The following is a 27376-nucleotide window of genomic DNA, read 5'->3' as shown; positions in this document are numbered from 1 at the left end:
CTCTGATGTCTGTTTGCTAGTGCCCTATATAAATGAGTTTATTTACTATTCACTAGGGGTAGGCTTTGTAACTGGTAAATTTTGTGAGAAGAGAATTACAGCTTGAGTTATTCCTTCCTCACTAAGGGATAATCATCAGGAGCTTGACTTGAACCCAAAGATGATTTCCCCTAATCTAAGAATATTTAGAGGGACAGAGAGATATAATTCTAGTCTGACAACCCTTCTTGAGGGGAGCAGGGTGGTCAGCTTCTGGCCCCAATCTGCTTCTTTTCTTGGCAGGAATCAGTCTCCTTTAAAGGGAGCCTTTTTAAGCTTTTCAAGCTTCCCTATGAGCTATAACTGGACCCAAGTAGACATATGTAACCTACATGGACAATACATAAACCCTATACAAGTACTTTAGTTTATTCATCCATTCTCCTGATAATTTTATTCTGATTCTTTGTTATTAAAACTATTTTTGAACTTAATGGGTCTTTTCTCTCTGTCTTGTTCTTTCAGGGTTTATGCCTGGTGGTGGTATTGCTAGTTCAAAGAGCATACACAATTAAGTGACTTTGGGGTATAGCTATAGATTCCTTTCCAACATGGCCATAATAACTCACAACTCCACCAAGGATGCATTGGCGCACATGCCCTTCTATAGCTTTTCCAATTAGTGCATGCTATCAATATTCCATTCCCACAGACAAACAGACATCTCCAAGGAAGGGAGGAAGGTAAATTTATCATCTGTTGTTTGACTCCAAGCTTGGTCGCTGTCATTTCACATTGTTTCAATCATTTTCTAGTTGCTGTACTTTCTATTTACATTGTAATTATCCTGTATGTTGTTTTTCTGGTTTTGATATGTCCCAAGCTTCTCTTATTTTCACTGTTATTTATGGTACACATTGTGCTCATTTTGGCAGCATATATATGAAAAGCTGGTACAGTAGTATTCCATTATATTTCAAGGATCACAATTTATTTGTACCTCATTATAGGTTTCACTCAAGACTTGCTATAGGGCAAAGGTCCTCCAGGTACCTTTGTTTCCCTACCCCTTCCTTTTCAGCTTACTTGTGTGTGAGGTCTCCTTCACTAAACTGGAAGTTTCTTAAGGACAGGGACTGTCTTTCTTTTTATTTGTATGTATATTCCTGGGAGAAATGCAGGGTGTTGGTCTTCACAGGGTGTGGAGGGGAGCCCTTAGGGAATCCATTACAAAGGGGGGATGGCCCAGCCAATCACAAGAAGGGGAGAGTCTTCCTAATCCCATTCCAGGGATACCAAACCCCAAGGGTCAAGAGTGACCTAGAGATCTTGACCCAATGCTACTGAGTTTGTGCAATTAGGTAATTGAACATTAACCCACACACCCCCAGTGAAGACTGGGGTTCTTTAACATGTCATGCCTCAGATGATGTGTAGGGGAGGGAATCATATTAGGGGCATGTCATGGAATGGGCAGACCTTTTAGATTGTAACTCAAACTCTGAGAGCCTATGAACATCCAAGAGGAAGGGGAAAGAGTTTCTGAGGACAATAAATTACCTGACTCCTGAGACTATGGTGTGCCTCACTCCTAGGAGGTACCCATATCTTGTAAGGTGTATATTGCAAGGTTCGTAAATAAAATGTACAATTTTCTCTCACTCTAGCAGGTTTTTCTTTTCATTCATTTATAACAATTCCCAATTTGGTATTTTTGGCAACAAATCTGCCACACTACAGTAAATCTAACCTATCTCTCAATGGTCTAAATTGCCAGCCAGTATGGTTATTTCTATGGCAATAATCTTTTGGCAATTTTTTAAGCTATACCTGTCATTTAATGATCTAATCATCAGTATGGTAATTTTATGATGAAGAGCTAATCTGTTTCATAATGGACTAATTGTCAGTAGGATAATATTTGGCAATAAGACTTTGACAGTAAGGCAAAGCTAACCCATCATTCAATGGTCTCTGCTACTCAACTCTGCAACCCCCCCCCCCCAATCCAAAGACTGTAGTTTCCCAGCACCTGCTTGGTGGGTCATGGAAATAATACTGCTAGATGCCTAGTCAGCATCATTGATGGTCAGAACTACTAGGCTATTTGATCATCTTCAAACCTCCGACTTCCGTTCTCGATTAATGAAAACATTCTTGGCAAACACTTTCACCCAGCATTATTATAATACTATGGTGTCTAAAAACAGGAAGAACCAACATCCAAATGGCCAAGGCCTCCAGACCAACATCAGAAGTCCTGTTTCCTTTACTAGCAGGCCACTGGGTATATAGATGGTTCTGGAAAAGGCAGTGAGAAGATGTCTTTGCACATCATTCCCTTCACTTTAATCAATATAATGTGCTTGTCATGTCATCATTCACACGATGTTATAGTCTTTTTCAATTACAAAGGCCAACAATCAATCAATTTGCATTCCCAGAGCATGGCAATAGTAACTGTTTAATAAATTCGGGCATTCCCCTGCTGATGGGCATCTTCTTTGCCCCTACAAAAATTGTCACTATAACTATTTTATGGAAGAAGAGGCTTTTCTTTCTGAGACTCCTCAGATTCCATGACCAGCAGTGGGATATCTGGGTTAAAAGACATGAGCATTTTAGTCATTTTCTAAGGATAATTCCAAACTGTTTTCCAGAATTATTAGGTCAATTTAGTGCTCCACTTAGCAGGCCTGTCTTTCCTCAATCTGCTCCACCCAATGAGTTTCCTGGGGTTTGCAAAAGTTCTCCCCATTCTCTTTGTTTTCCTTCCCTGGCCATTCTCCTAGGCTGGGCGGGAGGGGCAGGAGAGGGCAGGTTAAGAGAATTAGGGAGCGCTCCAAAGAAAAAAGGAAGAAAGGGTGGGGCAGCAGACAACGGGTGACTCACGGCCTCTTTACCTAATCTGTACTTTAAACCTTCCTGGGCCTCCTTTTCTTCATCTGCTAAAGGGATTGGATTAAATGTACTCTAAGACCCCCTTCTGATTCTAGATCTCAGATCCTCTGACTCCATCATTTAGAGAAGACTGGGACCTAATCAATCATCCCTCTCACATTGTTATTGTATAGGATGGGGAAACTGAACTGCACACTACATCCCAAAAGTGGCTCATCCTGCACAGAGAAGCTATTAGAAGTCAGAAGAAGTTAGAACCAGTAATAACAAATGGCACTGCAGCTCAGAGATCTGCATCAAAGAAAGATTTCCAACTTTAGACAATCATTGGGATGCTAGAGCTGGAGACCATTAAGTCCATTAACTAGATGGACAATAACAAACCCTTCTCATTTGTAGGACACTTGATTCCTTTGATCTCTTTTGAGCTTTTACCAAAAAAAACAAGTCAGATACTAACTGTTGTGTGATCATGGATGTCACTCCCTTCCTGAGCGAGGCAGGCACGAATTGCAGTTTTCCCAGGAGATCTCAGTGCTTTGGTGAGAAGAGTGAGGAGATGGGACTTTGAGCTCCTTCTACTGCTGATTTGCCATCTGCAATTGGATAAACACCCCAATCTTGGGGAGGTTCTGCTTCTTGGTCTGTAAAGGATCCAAACTGATGTATAAGAAGCAGGAACAGTATGTGGCATTCTCCCAAACCAACTCTGGTGAATTCAGTCCAGATTGCTATAAAACCAACCCAGTTATATAAAATCCTTTTTTGCCCCACAGATTTTCATTAGAAAATTGGAGATGTGGTCTTCTGGAAATAATTCTGGCCTCCAGATTATCAAATTACACCCTGAGAGAAATATAGGGTGAAGGTCTTCACAGGGTGTGGAAGGGAGCCCTTAGGGAATCCATTACAAAGGGGGGATGCCCCAGCTAATCACAAGAATGGAAGAGTCTTCCTAATGCCATTCCAGGGATACCAAACCCCAAAGGTCAAGAGTGACCTAGAGATCTTGACCTAATGCTACTGAGTTTGTGCAATTAGGTAATTGAATATTAACCCACACACCCCCTGTGAAGATTGGGGTTCTTTAGCATGTCATGCCTTGGATGATGTGGGGGGGGATCATATTAGGAGCATGTCATGGAATGGGCAGACCTTTCAGATTGTAACTCAAACTCTGAGAGCCTATGAACATCCAAGAGGAAGGGGAAAGAGTTTGTGAGGACAATAAATTACCTGACTCCTGAGACTAAGGTGTGCCCCTAGGAGTGAGGTACCCCTATCTTGTAAGGTGTATATTGCACGGTTCTTGAATAAAACGTACAGTTTTGTCTCACACTCACAGGTGTTTCTTTCCATTCATTTATAACACACCCTAAAACCCAACTCAAACAAAACAACTGGGAATGGAAGGAATTGTTACTATTGATAACAATAACTAACCCTTATCTGACCTTATAAAGCCTTTCACAAACTACGTCCCTCCCTAAATGATTCTTTTACTTCACTAAACCCTCAAAAGGCCCTGTGAGCTAATAATAACTCTTTATAAATATTGTCTCTTTTGGTCCTGGGAGGTAAGTGTTGTTATTATCTTCATTTTATAGCTGGGGAAACTGAGGCAAAGGGGTACAATGACTTGCCCAGGGTTACCTGACTAATGACTGAGTCTGGATTTGGACTCCAGGTTCAGCCTTCTGAACAGGGCTCCACCTCAAGGAGAGCTTGTCTACTCCTAGAATCCTAGGAGTCTCTTCCAAATTCAGGGGACTCTTCAAGTGATGCTGTCTAAGCAGAGTGCAACAAGGACCTTTAGGATTCCCACTCATTTCAGAGAAGAGACAGACCCACAGAGGAGACTGGAACATCTCTAGGCCATTCTATACCATTCTCCATCAGCAGCTCTACCTGACTTCAACTACAAGGGAACAACATTCTCCCCCTCTTCCCGTAAATTGATCATCTGAAATCTTATCACCAAGAAAAATGGTTCAGAATTGGATAGTCTACACCTTCGCAATACCTCTAAGGAGGCAGCTGGGTGGCTCAGTGGATATCACACTGGGCCTGGAGTGGGCACTAGGCCTGTGTGACCCTGGGCAAGTCAACTTTACCTCAGTTTGCCTTAATCCACTAAGGGAGGGAGAAAAAAGCAAACCACTGCATTATCTTTGCCAAGAACACCCTGACACTATGGTCCACAGGATCACAAAGTGTCTGACATGATTAAACATGCAAACATGCCATACCTTCTCAACTCCCCTCTGGTGGAGGAACAGGAAGCACAGGCCAATAAATTCTTCCCCAAACCTTCCTTTCTCCAGGGCTTCCTGGTGACTCTATACACCATCAAAGTAGAACAAAGTATACCCTCCCCACCCACTGCTCCTCAGCTTTCCTCCAGTAGATTACAAATCCCTCAGGGGCATCTTCTTTGCATTCACAGGACCTGGCCCAGAATGGGCACTTCATCAACATTGATTAAATTTAAATTTTAGCTCAACACTTGATACTTAAGTCATCACATATTAAATGGTGGATGAAATGAGTTGTTGGGGAGGAAAGAGACTTGGTCAAAGTCACATAGAAAGTAAAAGATAGAGACATCCCCATCTTCTTGTTCCTTCCTTTTCCACAGATTCCTTCTCTGCTGCCCATAAACAAACCTAGATCTTTAGAAGGATGGAAAATGTTGCTAGGCAGGGAGATCAATGAGAAGACAAAGGTAATAGTCCAGATGAAAGGGGATGAGGACCCAGAATAAGGGGGTAGCCCTGTGAAGACAGAGAAGGGGGCTGATGCAAGGAAAGGATGTGAAGATAGAAACATCCAAATTTAATTATTGGATGTATTGAGCAAGGGAGAATGCATGGATGGATGCATGGATGGATAAATAACATACATTAAACACTTACTACATATGAGACACTATAGGTATACAAAGAGAAAATAAAAAGTATTCTCTGCTCTTAAGGAGCTCACATTCTATTGGGGAACCAATACAGGAAGTTTCAGCTGCAAGTCAGAAGGAAAGGTGTTGTGGTCCTTGAGGCTCAGCAGAAAGTAGCTAGTGATGTTTCTTGCTTAGTGATAAAACTCTCCATTCCTGCCATATGGCTTGGGTGTAACATTTTCAAGGACTCCGATAACAAGAACCTTCTCCTCTGGGCCTTCAGTGAGTACGGCTGCTGAGGAAGTGGGAGCTGCAGCCCCTACAAGGCCCCACCCCCAACAAGAGTTCCTTCCCTGAATGATGGTTCTGGGGGACAAGCCAGGAGCAGGACCAGTGGCCTGAAAATGCTCTCCCCCCATTAAAATGTGAACTCACTTGACTGAGGGACTTGTTTTTGCCTTACCCACAGCACTTAGAATTTGGTAGATACTTAATAGATGTTTATTGATTGATTGCTACTCTTCCCAGGAAAGGGCCCCTTTTCCTCATTCCCTAGTGATGACTACAGGGGCTGGACTAGAAGTAAAGTCCTTTAGGATCAAATATAAACACCTCTATTTGATACCACTTGTCCTCTTACCTTTCTGCTTATCATCCACATTACCCCCTCCCCATAAAAGCTCCATGATACCGTCAAACTGGTCTTTTCAATATTCTTCACAACACCCCATCTTCACCCCTTTGTCCCTATAGTTCACCATGCCTGAAATGTTCTCCCTGATCACCTCAGCTTTTTAGAATAGTTGATTTCCTTCACACCTGAATTCAAAGGCAAAATTCTGTCTGAAACTTTTTCTGATCTACCCTCTTCTTCCTCCCACCCCAGTTGCTAGTGCCCCAAACTGTCCTGTATTCATTACACATAGAACTATGGATAGATGTTTGTTTGTATTATATATCTGAGCACATACAGACCTATACACACATGAGCATATTAATAATGTAGCTACTTAAGGGCAGATGTCTTGTTTGCCCCAACAGTATGTAAGCTCTTTATGGTCAGGAACAGTCTTCACTTCTGTCAGGGTATGTCTGGCACTAAGCAGTGTCCAATACATAATAGAGGCCTAATAAATGCTCGCTGATTAACTGACTGATATATTCTTCTTGATGTTTAGGCAGCCCCTCACAGAATCCCCACATTTCAGAGGTGAAAGGACTTCAGCTACCATCTAGTCTAGCCCCTTGAAAAAGAACCTAGCATGTATGGTATCCAAATAGGAGCCCTGAGTGAAGCAAAGTTGACAAACAAAGGTCAGAACACTGAATTCAGAACTGGATATGTGTTTTTCTAGAGTGGCCACAGTGAAGGGGAGTGCCATGAAGTTGGGGTAGATATTGCAATCAAAATTAATCTAGTCAACAAGCTCGCATGTCTACCAAAAGTTGTGAAGGACAGGCTCATGATAATGAGATTGTCACTTGAAGGAAAATGTCATGCCCACCATCATTAGTGCCTATGTACTGTGATGAAGTGAAAGAAACATTTTAGAAGAACTAGAGATCCTCATCATCAATGTACCAAAAGAGGACAAGTTATAATTCCGGGTGACTTTAATCCTAGAGTGAACTCAGACTACTAGATGTGGGAGGGAGTCCTTGGAAGGAATGGGAATTGGAAACAGCACAGCAATGGTCACCTACTACTGAAGACTTGTGCATCTCATGATCTTCTCATCACAATCACTGTCTTCCATTTACCCAAATGCAATAAAACTTCCTGGATGCTCCCTCACAGCAAGCACTGGCATCTAATAGACTATTTGATAGTAAGGAGAAGAGACAGCCAAGATGGATGAAAAAGGCAATGTGTGGTGCAGAGTGCTGAACTGATCACAGACTCATCCTCTCCAAGCTAAATATTCACATTAAACTGAAGTCAGAGGCGAAGTGACTACCAGATGAATTAATGTAAAAGAGATTAGAGTACTTCTCTGAGCGAGAACAGTTGTTACTAACTTGGAGGAAAAATTAAGCCAACACACAGTTGGCCACAGAAGAGCAGAAAAGGAGTGGACAACTTTCAGAGACTTGGTATACAGCACTGCACTTGCTCACCTGGATCAGAACACTCACAAATATCAAGACTGGTTTGATGAAAATTATACAGAAGCTCCGGAATGAAAAGTGCGAACTCCATAGAGTTTACCAGCATAAGAAGGCAGCATTTAATTCCATCAAAAGAACCCTCCTCAATAGACTGATCCTTCACCTACAAGATGGTCACCTCCCTGAGAGCTTCAGAAAGGGTCAAGGAATTGTTGATATGGTTTTACTGCTTGGCAATTCCAGGAAAAATGACAAGAGCAGAACAGAGGTCTGTATACAACTTTATAGCTCTGACCAAGGCCTTTGATCAGTTGAGAGGTTTTATGGAAAATTATATCAAAATTTAGTTGCCCAGAGAAGTTCATCAGTATTGTACATCAATTTCATGACAGCACGCATGCCCAGGTTCTGGATAGTGGACGATGCTCTCAAGATTTTCCATTCATCAATGAAGTGAAACAAGGCTGCACCCCTGCTCCCAAGCTTTTCAGCATCATGTTTTCAAACATGTTATCAAATACCTTCACTGAGGATGACCACGGCTACATTCAAGATCAGCTACAGCAGTGCCAGTAAATTCTTCAACTTGAAAAGGCAACAGGCCCAGACCAAAGTGGAGGGAGTATTGGTGCATGATCTTCTGTTTGCAAATAATTTTTGCCCTCAATGCAGCCTCTGAAGCTGAGGTGCAACAAAGTATGGAAAGATCCTCTGTGGTTTGTTTTAACTTTAGGCTTAAAATTAAAACCAAAAAAAAACAGGTGCTCTATCAGCCAGCACTACCCCATCCATATGTGGAAACAACAATTACAGCAAATGGAGAAGTACTGAATATTGTGGATGAATTCACTTACCTTGGCAATGTACTTTCCAGGGAGGTACACATTAACAGAGACTGACATTGCCAGAGTTAGCTCAAAATTTGGGAGGCTCCAAAACAATGTGTGGAAGAAAAGAGGTATTGGACTGAATCCCAAACTGAAGGTCTATAGAACGGTCATGCTGATCTCATTGCTATATACCTGTGAGACCTGGACAGTCTAACAATGCCATGCCAAGAAATTGAACTGTTTCTATTTAAATTGTCTAAGGAAAATTCTAAAGACCACCTGGCAGGAGAAGATGCCAGTCCCCGAGATCCTTTCTTGAGTTAAACTTCCAAGCATTCAAGTGTTACTACAGAGAATACAACTACGATGGGCTGGGCATGTTATTAGAATGTCTGGCCTATGCTTGCCAAAAAGATTATTTTATGGAAAACTCATACAGGGCAAGTGCTCATAAGGGGGTCAGAAAAAGTAACACTGGGACACCCTGAAGGTCTCTTTTAAGAACTTTAGAATTTATTGCACAAGTCATTCCCCAATTGATAAATGGTCAAAGGATATGAACAGACAATTTTCAAATGAAGAAATTAAAGCTATATATAATCATAAGAAAAAATGCTCCAAATCATTACTAATTAGAGAAATGCAAATTAAAGCATCCATGAGTTATCACCTCATACCTATCAGATTAGCTAAAATGACAAAAAGGGAAAACAATCCAACATTAGAGGTTGTAGGAGGACTGACACATTAATGCATTGTTGGTAGAATTGTGAACTAATCCAACCATTCTAGAGAGCAAAATGAAACTATGCCCAAAGAGCAATAAACGTGATCATACCCTTTGACCCAACAATTCCAATACTAGGCCTATATCCAGAAGAAATCATAAAAAATGGAAAAAGTCAGGGGTGGCTAGGTGGCGCAGTGGATAAAGCACCAGCCCTGGAGTCAGGAGTACCTGGGTTCAAATCCGGTCTCAGACACTTAATCATTACCTAGCTGTGTGGCCTTGGGCAAGCCATTTAACCCATTGCCATGCAAAAAAAAATTGAAAAAGTCCCATATATTCCAAAATATTCAAAGCAGTTCTTTTTGTAGTATCAAGGAATTAGAAATTGAGGGGATGCCCATTAATTGAGGAATAACTGAACAAGTTATTGAGTTATTGAGTACTGTTGTTTGATAAGAAATCATGAATGGTTGGACTAGAGAAACATGGAATGAATTACAGGATCTGATGCTGAGTGAAAGGAGCAGAACCAGAAAACATTGTACACATTAACAACATTGTGAGCTGATTGACTGTGATGGATGCAACTCCTCTGAGCAGTTCAGAGCAGAGAACTCAGACAATCCTAGGAGATAGGCTGGACAATGCTATCCCCATCCAGAGAAAGAAAAACAAAACAAAATAAAACCCTACGGAATCTGAATGAACACTGCATTCACTTTTTAAAATTTTCTCTTCTGTATTTCTTTCCTATCCCCTGGTTTTCTTTCTTTTCCCTTAATCCTAATTCCTCATGCCAAAAATGACTGTTCTGAAAACATGTTAAACACAAATGTGTATGTACAATATTCACTTGACTGTTCACCACAGAGGGGAGGGGGTGGGAAGGGAGGGTGGAAATTTAATTTTAATATTGATTAATATTTTAATTATTGAATTAATTTTATAAATTATTTAATATTAATTTTAAAATATGCATATGTGTGTGGGTGAATGTTGAAAAACTTTCATAACATGACATTGAAAATACAAAATAAAATATCAAATAGGGAAAAAAGTATCAATTGTATAATATGGGAGACAATGGCATAGGATTGCCCAGCATGACATGCCCTCATCAGAGAGGGTACCATGCTCTATGAGCAAGGCAGAATGGAAGCAGCTCAGAGGAAATATGACATACATAAGTTTAGAATAAAAGCATCCCAGGTGTTCACATGGACAATCTGTGCCCGATTTGTGGTAGAGCATTCAGAGCTCCTACTGGTCCGATCAGCCACAGTCAGACACATCGTAAATTGCCTCTAACATTGGGATGTCATTTTAGTCTTCTTCAGTAATGAAAGACAAGAAACTCCACAAATCTAGCCCCTACTAGGAAGTGAGTCTGCCCTAGAACCCTACAGACAAGGAGACATTGAACCCCTTGAAGACCCCCAGGAAAGCCCATGGCCTCAGAGGTAGCCTGGGTGCTTAGCATTAGGCATTTCTCTTGGCAGCCAGCCTAAAGCTGTCTCTCTCTCTCTCTCTCTCTCTCTCTCTCTCTCTCTCTCTCTCTCTCTCTCTCTCTCTCTCTCTCTCTCTCCCCCTTCCCCCCTTTCTTCTGGTTCTGCTCTCTGAGGCCAAGCAGATCAAGCGTCATCCTTCTTGTAGGATCACTACTTAAATTCTTGTACATGGATCTGGCCCACTCCCGACCACCCAAGTTCTTTCTTCTGGGGCTAAACATCCCTCTTCCTCCCACCAGCTTTGGCATAGCTTGGACTCCAAACCCTTCCATATTGTCACTGCTCTAGATGCCCTCTGGTCAACCAAGATCCTTCTTAACTATGCCCCCCCCAAAATGGAACACCGTGTACTAGATACAGCCTGACAGGGCAGAGGACAGAGGGATTGTCACTCTATTCCTGGAGACAGGTCAAGGTGGCATTCGAGGACTTGTGTCAAATGAAGGTCCACCAACCCTACCCTACCCTGCATCTTTGCCAGATCAATTACTCCCCTAATCTCTACAGGCAAAATTGATTTTTAGCCCAGTTAAGACTTTTTATCCTTGTTTTTTGGGGGGACCACCAGCACCCTAAAAAAAAGATCATTTTCATTCTTAAAACGTCGGAGAGAGAGGTTAGACTTGATTAACTTCGGGAACATTTCATTCCCCTTCACACGTCTCTCTCTGTTCTCAACCTATTTGTAAAACTCATTTTCTATATTTTGTAATTATGTTATTTCCAATAACATAGAAAAACAATTTTTAACATGATCTTTTTGGGGTGGGGGAGAGTCAGGGCCCCTGGAGGAGCCGGTGGTGAAGATGTATGGATCACTCAAGAATCCAGCATGGTGTCCCCACTGAAATGGTCATTGCTAAGGGCCCAGAACACCTCAAGCATTTTTGCATGTGTATTTTGAGTGTTAATTAATACTTTTTTTTTTGCAAGGCAAATGCGGTTAAGTGGCTTGCCCAAGGCCACAGCTAGGTAGTTAAGTGTCTGAGGCCGGATTTGAACCCAGGTCCTCCTGACTCCGAGGCCGGTGCTTTACCCACCTAGCCGCCCCTAATTAATCCTTTCTTAAGGCATGATGTTCCCAGGCTTGAGCTCTCATGTTCTCAGTCCTTGGGGAGCTTTTGTGCGCGCCGCCTTGTACTGCTTACCTGGGGACTGCCACAGGCTCCAGGCCGGCCCTTTGTGCTTCCTCAGGGCCTCACGCACACTTTCATTTGCCACAAGGTGATTTTTCCCTGGTTTGTCCCCCTAATCGTTTCCAATGGGCCAAAGCGTCTCCCATTTTATGAGTCACGCGGGCTGGGTAGGATTTCCTGGGCAGAACTGTGATTTGTGGAGCTATTTAGAAATATGTATCTTTCCTAAGTAGAAGAACCGCCTTCCCGAAGTAAAGTTACGAGGGAAAGGTGTTTCCTCCGGTACTCGCCTCCCGCAGTCCCAGGGGGCGTATGCATTGTTTCAGCAGTAAATAAAAGGGAGGCAGGAAATAGCCGCGTGTGTTTATATTAAAGCGTCCTGCACGAAGTTGAGCTCCATGCTTTGCTGAAGCTTTGCCACAGGCCCCGAGTCTCTCAAGGTACAAGAGAGGCACGTGAAGACACGCATCCCCGCCCTCCCTAGTTCCAGGGCCTAGCCTGCTGGGAGGCATGCAGTAGGCGCTCAACTAGTGCTTGCGGAGGGAAGCGGGGGTAGTGAGGCCCAGGCAGGCCGCGCAGGCGCAGGAGACTCCCGAAGGAGGCGGGGCCGAGAGGCCGAGGAGGAAGCGCCGGGCATAGGGGCGGGGCCGAGAGGCCGAGGAGGGCGCGCCGGGCCGAGGGGCGGGGCCGAGAGGCCGAGGGGGAGCGCCGGGCCGAGAGGCGGGGCGTCGGGAGGAAGCTCCGGGCCGAGGGGCGGGGCCTGGGAGCCGAGGAGGAAGCGCCGGGCCGAGGGGCGGGGCCTAGAAGCCGAGGAGGGAGCGCCGGGCCGAGGGGCGGGGCCTAGAAGCCGAGGGGGAGCGCCGGGCCGAGGGGCGGGGCGTCGGGAGGAAGCGCCGAGCATAGGGGGCGGGGCCTAGAAGCCGAAGAGGGCGCGCCGGGCCGAGGGGCGGGGCCTGGGAGCCGAGGAGGAAGCGCCGGGACGAGGGGCGGGGCCTGGGAGCCGAGGAGGAAGCGCCGGGACGAGGGGCGGGGCCTAGAAGCCGAGGAGGGAGCGCCGGGCCGAGGGGCGGGGCCTAGAAGCCGAGGGGGAGCGCCGGGCCGAGGGGCGGGGCGTCGGGAGGAAGCGCCGGGCCGAGGGGCGGGGCCTGGGAGCCGAGGGGGGCGCGCCGGGCCGAGAGGCGGGGCCGAGAGGCCGAGGGGGGCGCGCCGGGACGAGAGGCGGGGCGTCGGGAGGAAGCGCCGGGCCGAGAGGCCGAGGAGGAAGCGCTGGGCCGAGGGGCGGGGCCTAGAAGCCGAAGAGGGCGCGCCGGGCCGAGGGGCGGGGCCTGGGAGCCGAGGAGGAAGCGCCGGGCAGAGGGGCGGGGCCTAGAAGCCGAGGGGGAGCGCCGGGCCGAGGGGCGGGGCGTCGGGAGGAAGCGCCGGGCATAGGGGGCGGGGCCTAGAAGCCGAGGAGGAAGCGCCGGGCCGAGGGGCGGGGCCTGCGAGCAGAGGAGGGCGCGCCGGGCCGAGGGGCGGGGCCTGGGAGCCGAGGAGGGCGCGCCGGGCCGAGGGGCGGGGCGTCGGGAGGAAGCGCCGGGCCGAGGGGCGGGGCGTGACGACCGGAGCGAGGCCGGGCCGGCGCAGCGGGCGTGGGGGCGGGGCCTGGGAGCCGAGGAGGGCGCGCCGGGCCGAGGGGCGGGGCCTGGGAGCCGAGGAGGGAGCGCCGGGCCGAGGGGCGGGGCCTAGAAGCCGAGGAGGGCGCGCCGGGCCGAGGGGCGGGGCCTGGGAGCCGAGGAGGGAGCGCCGGGCCGAGGGGCGGGGCCTGGGAGCCGAGGAGGAAGCGCCGGGCCGAGGGGCGGGGCCTAGAAGCCGAGGGGGAGCGCCGGGCCGAGGGGCGGGGCGTCGGGAGGAAGCGCCGGGCGGGGCCTAGAAGCCGAGGAGGAAGCGCCGGGCCGAGGGGCGGGGCCTGCGAGCAGAGGAGGGCGCGCCGGGCCGAGGGGCGGGGCCTGGGAGCCGAGGAGGGCGCGCCGGGACGAGGGGCGGGGCGTCGGGAGGAAGCGCCGGGCCGAGGGGCGGGGCGTGACGACCGGAGCGAGGCCGGGCCGGCGCAGCGGGCGTGGGGGCGGGGCCGCGGGAGGGGCGGGGCCGCCTGGCACTGAGGCGGCGGCGGCGGCGGCGATGGAGGGCGGCGGCGAGGACTACCAGGCGTTCGTGGCGCTGCACGGGCCGGCGCTGCGGGCCTCCGCCATCCCCGAGCTCTACTGGGGGCGCCTCCTGCACAAGCTGCACCGCGAGGTGGGCGCCCGGGGGGAGGCCCCGCCGCACCTGCGCCTGCTCTGCGCCTCCGCGGCGGCGGCCCTGGGGGCTCTCTGATGGGGGCCGGGGCCGGAGCGGGGGCCGGAGCGGGGGCCGGGGCCGGGGCCGGGGCCGGAGCGGGGGCCGGAGCGGGGGCCGGGGCCGGGGCCGGAGCGGGGGCCGGAGCGGGGGCCGGGGCCGGGGCCGGAGCTGGGGGCTGGGGCCGGGGCCGGGGGCCCGGGGCTTCCTCGGACGCCACTGCCCGGCCGGCCGGGCCCGCTCTGGCCGCGTTGCGGGGGGAGCGCCCGAGGCCGCCGGGGGAGGGACAGGCCGGAGAGCCCGGAGCGGGCCCCCAGGACTGGCCAGAGACTGCCCGCGCCCCCCTCGCCGGGCCCGCTCCGGCGCTGGGCCCTGTGCCCGACTGGCCCGACCCTGCGGAGGGGTCGGAAAGGGGGCCCCCGACGCCCCCCAGCGCCGGAGGATGCCCCTTAGCCCATCGGGACCCCCCCCATTCCTGGAATGTTCCTTCCCGCCCTGCGGGTCCCACAAGTGCCTTCCTCTTCTCCATTTGCCGGGCTGACCCCAGGGACGCCCCGGCCCCAGGCTGTGCCCTGGATCCTCGGTGCCCGTCCTTGGTGCGCCCCCGCCTTCCTGATAGGGTCGGAGGCATGATGGCCGGACGGGCACGGACGGGCAGCCTGAGCTTGCTCCGGCGATTCTCCACGGCGTTCAGGACTGGGCTCGGGAAGACCCGAGTTCAAACCCTGCCGCTGCATTGCTGCCTCAGTTTCCTCGGCTGTAATACTGGGATCACGAGAGCCCTTGCCTCCGAGGCTGCTGTGAAGGGTTCGATGCCCAGCCCCATGTAGGTGCCATAGAAATACTAGTTCTTATTTGAGACTAAACCTAATAGGCAGAGATACCAGGGGGCTTGGGGTTGGGGGGCCCTAGACTTTTACTGATGGATTCTTTACTGAGCAGAAGGCTTTATGAGAGACTTTTAATAGCTGGTTCTTCCAGGAATGGACCACACCTTTCAGAAACCTCTATTGTAAAGCATTTTGTCACCCTGGACACCCAGCACCTTTCTGCATGAGCTTCCTCTGTTTTCATCTGTAAAATGGGGTTCCCACTTGTCCCACCAACTTCAGAAACTTGTGAGAAAAGCAATTGGTAAACTATTTGAAGCCCAGTAGAAGTGAATTCGTGGCTTAAAGTTTAATTTGACAAAAATCCATCTCAGGAAACACCAAGTAAACTTTAAACGTGCTTCCCTCACAACTCCGTCCTGTCTAGGGTAAAGCAGTGGGGTCAAATTCAAGCCAAAATTCAGGACATAAGGCCACCTGGTGACTTTGTTTTACTGGGTCATTTTATCTTTTTTTTTTTTTTTTGCAAGGCAAATGGAGTTAAGTGGCTTACCCAAGGCCACACAGCTTAGGTCCTTGTTAAGTGTCTGAGACCTGATTTGAACCCAGGTACTCCTGACTCCAGGGCCACTGCACCACCTAGCCACTCCTTCATTTTATCTTTGTTTCATTGCAGTTGATTTATTTTGTCTAAAATGTATGTTACAGACTTATACATTTTAATCTAGTTCAGGTGCACTGGGAAGTGTTATGGACTGTGTTCAACTTATGTTGCATAATGTTGTTTCCCCTCTTTTAACAGTTGAAGAGACTGAAGAAAAAGCTTTATATTACTCATGGTTGTGCAGCTGGACTCCCTGGGCAGCCCTCCTTGGGTTTGGCCTCATGTAAGGGAAGTGCCCCAAGAGCTGAGGCTTTTCCCCTCTCCCACCAGTTTGAGGGTGGGAACTTGAGCAAGGTCCTTTCTTCCTAGTCAAGCCCCAGGGCTCCCATCTCATAAATGAGGTAGCAGACCTAAGTTATCTCCTTGGTTGGTTTGCTTTTTATCTCTAACTTAGCAAATAATGTTTCACCTCACCATACCATACAGACTCAGTGCCGAAAAATGTCTTCCAAAATTACTGAATTGCCAAATGAATTGTTAAAACTTCAAAGAACCTTTACATTTCTATTAAAAATACAATTCAGCAATAGCTTTGTTTGTAAGGCCCTTGAGTGAATTTTTCCTTCTTTGGAAGACTTGGTGTTCATTCACTTTCTTATTCTTAGAATTATAGAATGTCAGAACTAGAAGGAACCTGAGATATCTTTGAATTCAGACCCCCCCCCCCCACTTTTCCTGGCCTCCTGAACTTCCTGAGCCTCCCCACCCCAGCCCTGGTGGCTTGTTTTTATGTGGCCCAAAGAGAGCATGAAGAACTCTGGCTGATTCATTGGACATAGAATCCCCCCAGAGTGCTTTTCCAAAAGCTCTCTCTGGAAGGAGCTCATTATTAGAATTCATTATTATAATTGTACTCCTGACTCACTCCATTAACAGAGAAGACCTTGTTACTGATGATGCCTCAGGAGCAGCTGGTACTGGGAATTTGTACCACTTAATCCTGAGAAGCCATGAGGTTTCTGGAAAGATGGTCCATTGAAATCTGGGGAGACTTGGGTTCAAATCCCTGTCCCCGCATTACTAGCTGTTTGGCCCTGGGCAAAATGTTATGATCTCACTGGGTTTCTGTAAAGTCAGGGCTCCTGATCGTGACTACCCCACTGGAGGCTTCCCTGAAGATGTTGTGATGGTTGTGAAGTCTTTAAAGAAGGTCCCTCTTTAGTCAGGTTGGGGAGATGGAGGTCAAAACTCAAGAGAGAGTGGCAGCTAAGTGGTGCAGTGATAGAGCACTGGCCCTACTGTCAGAAGGACCCGGGTGTTCAAATCTGGCCTCAGACATACTAGCTGTGTGACCTTGGGCAGGTCACTTAACCCCATTGCCTTACAAAAACAAAACCCTCAAGGGAGAGAATCCCTCATCAATACAGTGCTGTTTTTGCAGCCTAAAATAAAAACCTAAGAACTATTTCATGTAACTGAAAGTTTAGAAACCCCATGTGAAGCATCTAAATAGAAGTATTCTGGCCACAGAAAACTTTATTTTACCATCATCAGATTGCTCCCCCTAAGACATTTGGAAAGCCTTTTATTTCCCTAGAAGAAGAGAAGGTGGGGATTGTAGTCTTGATGTTCAGGTATCTAAAGTTTTCTAGGGGAAGAGGAGGGTGGGTGGGAGTTTCAAACATCATTTACTGATTTATTCTTAGATCTTCCAAACTAGTGGAGCTGTCCAGTATTGAGATAGGGTGCTTCATCAGGAGGGAAGCAGGCATGGTGCCTCCAGTTCCTCAGGGAGATTTTAAATCAGTATCATTGAAGTGATGATTAAAAGAAAATCAGAGATAAGGACTAAAAAAAACAGTAGCCTAGTGTTTGATAGGTCCAAGAATATAAAGTTACTTGCAGAAGGTCTGCCTCTTTGATAAGAGCTCCTGGGAAAACTAGAAAGCAGTTTGTCAGAAATTAGAAACCAACATTTATCTGCATATACCACAATAAACTCCATCTATTTACACATACAGACACACGTACATATTCATATAGAAAACTTTATATTATACTTAGCCCATTTTAAAAAATGAGAAAACAAGCATCTTGCACAACTCATAGAGAACCCCAAGGAAAGAGACAAACAAATGTCCTATGGCCAACACAGGGCTTGTAACAGTCCCAAGGTCATAGAAAGCCCAGGAGTGGGGTGCAGTTGCTACCTGAATGTAATGAAGCATGTTTGTGAGGCACAAAATGACATTGAGGCCTTCCGTGGCACACAAGACAAGTTTGAACAGAGGTAGAGTCAAAGAAATGGCAGTAGAACTGCAAAGCCAGTGACTAGAACCAGATAAAAAGGAATGTCACTGAAAAGACACCCAAATCTGAGCTTTTAAGAATTTAACAATCCCAGATAACAGAAATTGAAAATGTTTGGAATTGGGGGGGTTGGGTTTAGGGAAGAATGTTGAGATAATAGCATTTCTGTAATATGCTTTAAGGTTTGCAGAACACTATACAGATACTACCTTGGAAGGCAGGTTCTACCTTCCCATTTTTTAGCTGAGGAAACAGGCAGTTAAAGTGCTTTGCCTAGGGTCTGAGGCAGAATTAGAACTCTAGTCTTCCTGTATTCTGTCCACTACACCATTTGGCAACCTCTCTTTGTTGCTTTTACTTAACTGCTTTTCTTTGTTATGAGAAAGGAAGGATAGATAGGGCAGTATCTCAAAATGATTTGACTTTTGAAAAAGAAAGGTAACAGTAAAACATTCTTAAAACAAATTTTTGAAAGTTGGAGATGTCAAAAGAAATTAGTGTTAGCTTAGTGTCCTAGAGGTGATTAGTCTAATGGAAGAGGTTCTAGCAGTAACAAGTTAGTCATCTCATCTTTCCCAGCCTCGGTTTCCAGTCTTGTAAAAACTAGGCTAGTACACCAAATTTCCTCCCTGGGCTGTTTTGGCAAAAACCAGATCTCACTGTTAAGTCATATTGAACTTGTAAATCTGTTAAAACCCCAAGACGGTTTTCAGCCAAACCATTCTCTAACCATCTTCTATTGGAAAAGTTGATTTTTTTAATTCAAGCATTGGACTTTTCATTTGATTCCTATTAAATTTCATCTCAATAGATTTGGGCTGGTGTTCTAGGCTGTCAGGATCTTTAAAATTCTATCATACATGTTTGCTAAATAATAATCACTGTGCTAAGAGCTGGGGATACAAAAGATGGAAGAAATGTTTTCTGCTCACAATCTAATGGGAGAAACAGCATACAACTGTGTACAAGCAAGAAAGAGACAGATTGAAATAGGAATCCTCTTAGATGGGAGACACAAAGATTAAGGAGGACTGGGAAAAGCTTCTTCTAAGAGATGAGTGCTTTGGCTGAGACCTGAAGAAAGCCTGGGAAGCTAGGAGGCAGAGATGAGGATGAAGCAGACATGGGAAAGCTAGGGACATGGAGTATCCTGTATGCAGAGCAGCCAGGAGGCCACTGTCACTATGCAAGGGAATGAGGAATGGGGAAATCTGGTAGGTAGGAAGGAGCCAGGTTACAAAGGTCTTTGTTTTTGTTTTTTTGTTTTTTGCAAGGCAAATGGGGTTCAGTGGCTTGCCCAAGGCCACACAGCTAGGTAATTATTAAGTGTCTTGAGACTGGATTTGAACCCAGGTACTCCTGACTCCAAGGCCGGTGTTTTATCCACTGTGCCACCTAGCCGCCCCTACAAAGGTCTTTAAAAGCCAAAATGAGGATTTTATATTTGACCCTGGTGGTGATAAACCACTGGACTGAAATCTGATGGTGAATCCAAGTGACTGGAAGCATGGTGGTTCTGTTGACAACAAGAGGGAAGTTTTACTGTAAAAGCCAGATTTTTAGTTGTCTGTAACTTGTTTTAGTTTAGCACTGACTCATCCCAACTCTCTAAATTGGTATTCATGGGAAGGCTGAAATAAATAATCTCAGTGGTGCCCTCAGGCTCTGATATTCTTTGATCCTGTTTCTTTTGTGTAAACCTGATTTAATGACATTTGGGAAAGCCTAGTGTAACAATATGTAGTATTCTTGACTGACCTATACTTCTGATCTCAGATATTCGATGCTGGTGAGATGTTTGGAATCATGCAAGTAGAAGAAGTTGAGGAAGATGAAGAAGCTGATGAAGAAATGCAAGAAGAATTGAAAAAGAAGCCAAATCCAGGAAATGAGCTCTGTTACAAAGTAATTGTGACCAATGAAAATGGACTGCGAGCAAATGATCCCAATAGGTAGGTTTCCATTTCTGCCTTAAGACTAGAAAATCACAAATAGACTTGTGCTCCAGACTGGTACCATTCCATTATTTGGGAATGTTTTCTACCAATGTTCCTTTCCTGACTGGGGGAAGAATCAAAGTGAAACTAGATTTAATTTAAATTTCATTTTAAACTTCACTTTTCTAGTTCTCTCTATGTTGAACGTTAACAATATACGGCTCACACTTGGATTATGAAGAGGGGGATAATGATGAAAGATTTAGTTGGGTGTTAGGAATTGATATTCAGTTGAAGATCTGGTCATTATGGATCTGAATCACAAAGAAAATTTGCTTCTTGGCATAGCTAGATGAAGACTCAATAGGCAGATAATGCAAGAATTTGAGATTGGAGGCGGGGCTCTTTTTGGGGATAGGATTGTTTAGTTTGGAGAAGATGAGAGAACAGGTTATGGGATGTTCATTTTATTAACTTTCTCTTTGACCTTTATTTACATAGACTCCTTTTTTTTTTCACCTTCCTCCCCATACCAGTATGCTGCATCCTCTGTCCTCAAAGGAACAAAACTCAAATATTTGTCTTCCAGCAGTTCCCCTGTTTCAGTAAAAAGAGTCTGAAGGGGCAATTAGGTTGGCTCAGTGGATAGAGCACCAGCCCTGGAGTCAGGAGGACCTGAATTCAAATCCGGTCTGTGTGGCCTTGGGCAAGTCACTTAACCCCACTGCCTTGCAAAAAGAAAACTAGTTCTTTGGAAGTCACTAGAACATATCACTGAGATCCCTTCTTACGCCAACCTTCTGTGACTTGGGGTATCTCCTACGTACCTCTCTGATAGTTGTAGACATCTGGTTCCAGCAGTGGCATCACCCTTAGGTCCCCATGTCCTACCAGTTGTCTTGGAGCCCCTTTTAGTACCAGTCAATCACTGCCTGGGCCACCCCACTCCTGAATCCTGGCAGCAGCTCTTCATATCCAAACCTCTTACTCCCCTTCCGTCTTCCTTCTTGCTTTACTCTCTGAACCAAATACTTCCTATTTCATGCTTTGACAAAGTAGACAGTTGGCTTCAGTCAGGAAGTCCTGAGTTCAAATCCTGCCTCGGACATAAGTTCATTTTTGTCTTTCTTTGAGATCCTCTTAAGACTCAGACAGCAGTTTGGAGAAGGTACTGACCTATCACCTACTCTAGCATAGAGAGATCCCTGTGAAAGGCATAGCAGAGTCATTGGTCTGGTCACATGACACAGGCTAAACATCAACATGGAAAGGAGCCTCAAAGAGCCTCGAGTCCACCTCTTCATTTCCTAGAGGAGAAGGAACCTGGGATCCAAAAGGTTAAGGGATTTGCCCAAGCTCACCCTGTTAGTGTAAAGTAGAACTAGGATTGGGTAGCTGGGTGGCACAGCAGACAGGGCACCAGGCCTGGAGTTGGGAAGGCTCATCTTCCTATGTCCAAATCCAGCCTCAGACACTTAACAGCTCTGTGCCTAGGACAAATCACTTCACCTTGTCTGCCTTAGTTTTCTCATCTGTCAAATGATCTGGAGAAGGAAACGGCAAACCATTCCAGTATCTCTGCCAAGAAAACCCCAAATGGGATCACCAAGAGTCAGACAGAAGTAAATTCATCAACAGTACTGGAATTGGAAGCCAGATCCTCTGTCTCTCCAATCCAGCCCCCCCCGCCAACTGTACCATGATGCCTCATCATTCTCTGACTGACAAAGTAAAGAAAGCCTCCCTAGAGGAAGATGAGGGGGACCCAGAAAGAGAAAGGACTGGAAGGGGCTAAAGGAGCCATCATATTTAACCTGAAGAGTAAGAGGGAGGAGGTAGCTGTCATTGGGGGATTTGATGAACTGTTGTGTAAAAGAGGGATCATCTCCCCTCCCCTCCCCCATGGGGCAAAACTGAGGTCATTTTGTAGAAGTGAGAAAGAAGTATAGTTCAGCTGGATGTGGTGAAAGCTTTTCTCCCAGAGTGTAGTAAACAATGTTGGGAGGTAAGAGATTTCTTCCCTTTTCTCCTGGAGGTTGGGGGGCCATTTATTGTAGAGAAGATTTTAGGTCATCTAAGACAGGACTCAATCATTTCTTTCATCCTAGCTCTAGAGACAATTGGTGGAAGCCATAAAGTAAGAGTGAGGCATGAAAGAAGATGCCAGTGTTGGGAAGTTTAGGGTTCTGAGAGCTGGAAGGAACCTTAGAAATGTTCTAACCCTGGGGCACCCAAGTGACAGTGGATAAAGCACCAGCCCTGGAGTCAGGAGGATCCGAGTTCAAATCCAGTCTCAGATATTTAAATAATTATCTAGCTGTGTGTCCTTGGGCAAGTCATTTAGCCCCATTGCACTGTAAAAAAAAAAATGTTCTAACCCACCTCTTTAATCCTCATGTGGCAAAACTGGCCCAAAGAGAGGAATGTAACACAACTAAGGGTCATATCAGCAGATAGTGCCAAGCTGGAATGGAAGACTGTTTACTGACTCCTGATCTAATATTCCTTCTACCCTAACCACTCTTCCTTAATACTGCCTCTTAAAAAAAGCAAAAATTCTACATCTTCCAGGCTATTTATTTTGGGGACTTTACTAGAAGACCCCCTTACTCTTAAGAACATTATTCTAACATAAAAAAAGCAATAATTGAAAAGACCGTAAAGATCCTGGTCACTCATTCTGGATCAGCACTGAATATGTTTGCCTTGAGTATGTGGTCAGTTTAAGCAGCATTGCTAATATTCTAAGCCTCTTTTCTTATTGTAAAAGCTGACCTATGAACTGAATTCAGGGTGTATTAAATGCTCCTACCTCTCACTAAATTGAAATGTGACCTTGGGCAAGTTTAATCTCTTAGAAACAAGTTCTCACATTGTAAAATGTCAAGATTTTGTTTGGTGAATTCATAAATATCTTCCATCACTGTGACTGCAGCATAGACCCATAACATAACAATTAATTATTCACTCTTTCCTACATTGTATTCAATTTGTTTAATATGTAAATGACAGACGTCTCCATCTAAAATCTTAATGAGTGTTCTAATTATAACAGACTTTAAAAAAACATTTTATTTTTTCCAGTTACATGTAAAGACAACTTTTAACGTTCATTTTTAAAAACTTTTGAGATTTAAATTTTTATTCCCTTTTCTCCTTTCCCCTTTCCTTAAAACAGTAAAATAGGTTATACAAAAAAGGGAAAATAGTATGCTTTGACCTACATTCAGACTCTTTTAGTTGTTACTCTGGATGTGGTTAGCACTTTCCAGCAGAATTGTTTTGGATCATTGTATTGCTGAGAAGAGCCAGGTAGTTATTCAGAGTTGATCATCTTACAGTATTACTGTTACTGTGATGTTCTCCTGATTCTACTGACTTCCGTTTGTATCAGTTCATGTAAGTCTTCCCAAGCTTTTTGAAATCCATCTGCTCATCATTTCTTATAACATGATATATTCCATCAAAATCATGCACATAGCTTGCTCAGCCATTCCCCAGTTGATGGACTGCCCTTCAAGTTCCTATTCTTGACCATTCCAAAAAAAAAAAAAGAACTCCTGGGAATATTTTAGCACATATGGATCCTTTTCCCCCTTTTTTTATGAACTTTTTGAAATACATACCTCATATTGCTTGATCAAAGGGTAGGCACAGTTTGATGCTATGGAATGTAAACTCAAGGTTGAGGGGAACTAATCTGGCTTTGAAGTTGACTTTATGTCAGCACTCGGTCAACTTTGGGGCACTTCTTATGTCCCAGGTCCAAACAGCCAAAATGTCCCTGTCATCATGGAGCCCACAGTCTGATGAGAAGACCATAGGCAGGATACATTGGGTCTCTGAGAGGAATCAAAAAGGACTTGAGGCAGAAGTTGAGGTTTTTAGCCCAGGCAGGGAAAGGAGAGCATTGCAAGACCTAGGATAGGAAGGTAGCTCCACAGAGTGATGAGGTAGAGAATTGTGTGAGGAAGAGCAAGAAGGCCAATGGCATGGAATTGTGAAGACCTGTGCAAATAAAACAGCTAGAAAACCAACCAGTTAAACACCAAAATAGAAGTCCTGAAAATCAAAGAAGAGATTAGCAAAACTTAGTGTTGGAGGTGGGAAAGTTGAAGAGAAAAATACTGATAATCTAAATACGTGGATGGATAGTTACAGAAATATGAAATGCCCAGATTAACAGAACAAGAAATCAAATGCTGAAATAACCTAGACTCAAAAGAAATTGAAAAAGATATAATCCAAGATAAAGAATTGAAAGATCAGATAAATTTTAAAGCAAATTCTATCAAACATTTAAAAAACTAATTAGAAAACTATAAGTGATATGAAAACGTGAGACAAAAAAGGAGTTCTACCAGATTCCTTCAGAGATAAAAATATGAGAGAGTCAGAGAAATCAAACCGAAGACCAGTCTCTCTAAGGTACTCCAACTGATACTAGGGACTTGGAGAGCCCAGGGTCACCCCCGTGCCAGAAAGGAGTACAAGGGAAATTCTTGATAGAAAAGACACGGGCAAGTCAATGAAGCTGAATTAGAAGTGGATAGATGCGTAAAAGGGGTGGGAGATGACTTGGAGAAATCAAAGTCTCCCAAAGGACGGCATTCAAGTTGACATTTAGTTATTATAGAGAGATTGGAAAGACAGAGGTAGAAAACCATAGGCTGCTTGGGAAATCATGAATAACTGGGATGGCTGAACACTGCAGTCAGGAAGACCTGAGTTCAAATCTGGTCTCCAACACTTTTTTTTTTTTTTTTTTTTACCTAGGCAATGGGGTTAAAAGTGTCTGGGGCCGAATTTGAACTCCTTACTCCAGGGCCAGTGCTGTATCCACTGCGCCACCTAGCTGCCCCCCCAACACTTATTAGCAAATCACTAGACCTTCCTCTGCCTCAGTTTTCTCTGTGGTAAAATGGGAATAATGATAGTTCCTGCCTCTCAGGGTTGCTGTGAGGTCCAAATGAAAGAGCCTGGGTAAAGTGTTTTCTTTTAAAACAAAGTGACACATAAATGTGCTATGAAGATGTAGAATATTTGAAAACCCACAAATTGAGATAAGGCCTTGAATGTCAGGCTAAGGGATGGGTCCCTTTTTTGGTAGAGAGGACCTTTGAGAAAGGATAGGAGGTGGCTGTCATCTCTTTAAGGGCATTTTAAGCTGTTGGTACTATCTGTTCAAGGTTGGGGTTTTATTTTTTATTGTTTTTTTAGCAAAAGTTGTGAGTGCCAACACTGAGTGAGTCTTGTGTCATTTATAGCCTGTCTCATTTTGAAATTAGGCGGTTCACCTTCCTGTTAATTGCATATGAGGAATTAAGGAATTAGGGAAGACAAATTCATTAGCTTAATGTTTTAAAAAACTTCCACAGGAGCTACTGGAGATTACTTTGAGGGGATTGTGTCCTTCCTGGAAATGCATGGCTGACTTCTTCCAAACCCACACACCTCCAATGCAGATACATGCAAACAAACCAGCTAATCAGTCAACAGGCATTTCTAAGGCAGCTGAGGCCTGGTTCAAGTCCTGCCTCTGGCACAGGAATTAAACAGCCATCGGTGGATCACCTCATCTCTCCACCCTCTAGGCTGCACTGTCCTTTGAGGTCAAGGAAGATCCCTCACCTGATAATTCTCTAAACCATGAAATCACAGGTCCAGGACCCAGGCTTACATTCTGACAAGGGAAACAATTAGCTCCACTGAGCTAGCATTAAGAATGCAGAAACAATCCCTATCCATAAAGAGTTCACACATTAATGATAATGTGTAAGGAAATAGATGGAGAGGAACATGGTGAAAAATGCTCTGAAAGTATGAGCTGAATTTTTGAAGAAGTCTAAAGATTCTGAGATAGCAAGATCTCAGAGGGCATTCCAGGGATGGAGGACACCCATGCTAGAGGTGGGCAGTAGTGTCATGTTGGCCATGGAATACTCAAAGTTGAAGGACTGTGTTAATGGAAATATGTACAAAGTCTAGTATAAGGCAAGTTCTCTGGTGGAGTTGGGGCTTGAGTCGCTCTTTGAAAGAAAGAGGCCATACAAAAGAGGGAGAGAAGGCAAAGGGGAAAGATTCTGAGCCTGGGGTCAGCCCAGACAAGATCACTGAGAACAGCAAGCAGTCTGAAACATGGACAGAGGAGAAAGAAGGAATTATGTATAAGGCTGAGGCCAGATAGGGAAGGACCTTTGGTGCCAAACAGGAGTTTGAATTTGGTCCTGTAAGTAATAGGAGACCCGTGGAATAAATGAGAAAAGAATGCCTTGTTCAGATCTGTATTTTGGTAGCTCTATGAATGTGGGGCAGGGGTGGGGGAGGTGGGGTGAAAGGCATAGAGACCAAGCAGGAGGCTATTGAGGACCAATTTGATGCGTGGGTTGAGGTCATCAAGGATGAGAAGCTGGATGGTCAGAAGGCTGGTGAAAGTCTTGACTGAAAGGGGGAGGGAGAAGAGAATGAGCTTGAGGCTCCTACATGAGAACCAGCCACAGGTGCCCAGTGTCCTTTGGGAAAATAAGCAAGATGTGTGTGTGTTTCCAGCTTACCAGTTTGGACTGGGGAAGCTCAAGTGAGTGAGTGGTTGATGTACTGGTAGAGAAAAAGAGACCTGGGCAGGGGAGAGGCATAAAGGAGAAGAATGATAGGAGACCAAAAATAACCCCTTGAGCAAGGCAGGGGGGAGTAGAATGCAGAGGGCAGCAGGAGAGGAGGAGAGCAAAGTGATGCCAGAGACGTAGAGAGGATCAGGATTTGAGGGAGGACCCTGGGGATCTTGACCTTGTTTGCCACCTGCCTGCTTTGCCCATTAGACAGAGAATGACTCTGCCCCTGGATAGCTTCCCCTTCAAGGGGCCTCCAGTGCTTTTAGAGGAGTCCTATCACTGCCCAGTGCCTAGGCCTTGCTACCTGCTCACCCTGCTGCCTCCAGGGGCCTGAGAAGCCGCAGGCATCCATGCTTAGCTTTTCAGCCTGCTCCTCTCCTGGTGCTTTGGAATCACCCTTCTGTGGCTTGTGGCAATTCAGAACTGGGTTCTGCTTTGCCTCATATTCCTATAAATGGGGTGACCAACTGATTCAGAGCTGAGATGGTGCCCCTGAGCCATGAGAGGCACCTAGAGGCATAGTTGGTGGTTCTCTTTTGCCCCCTACCATGCACCAGCTGCATTGCTTGCCCTCTCTGCTTTTCTTTTGGTCCTCTCCTTTCCATCTTTGTCCCTCCTCCCTTGGCCCTGTGTTTTCCATATCTGGTGTCCCTCAAGGCGAAGTGCAGGAATTATATGACCCTGT

At 45.9% G+C, this 27376-nt stretch overlaps 2 protein-coding genes across 4 annotated transcripts in view; one reads left to right on the top strand and one right to left on the bottom strand.

Moving 5' to 3' along the window:
- EFCAB6 (EF-hand calcium binding domain 6) overlaps positions 1-12643 on the bottom strand; it is a 239117-nt gene extending 226474 nt beyond the window's left edge. Inside the window, exon 1 of the mRNA XM_074227119.1 lies at positions 12099-12643. The gene's annotated coding sequence lies outside the window, so the exon portion shown is untranslated. The remainder of the gene's footprint in view (positions 1-12098) is intronic.
- Positions 12644-14240: 1597 nt separating this feature from the next.
- Positions 14241-27376, top strand: part of TTLL12 (tubulin tyrosine ligase like 12) — a 40467-nt gene continuing 27331 nt past the window's right edge. Inside the window, exons 1-2 of one of the 3 annotated variants that reach the window (XM_074227113.1) lie at positions 14241-14360; positions 19920-20095. In XM_074227113.1, the coding sequence (XP_074083214.1) occupies positions 14244-14360; positions 19920-20095 (293 nt within the window). In that variant the 5' untranslated portion in view covers positions 14241-14243. Of the gene's footprint in view, positions 14361-15098; positions 15226-15260; positions 16117-19919; positions 20096-27376 lie in introns of those variants that run through there. The other 2 variants (XM_074227115.1, XM_074227114.1) reach the window with 2 other exon arrangements.

This window comes from Macrotis lagotis, chromosome 2, assembly GCF_037893015.1.
Source record: "Macrotis lagotis isolate mMagLag1 chromosome 2, bilby.v1.9.chrom.fasta, whole genome shotgun sequence".
Taxonomy (NCBI): Eukaryota; Metazoa; Chordata; class Mammalia; order Peramelemorphia; family Peramelidae; genus Macrotis; species Macrotis lagotis.
The sequence above is the reverse complement of the archived record's forward strand: the minus strand, read 5'-3'. Positions and strand labels throughout refer to the sequence as shown.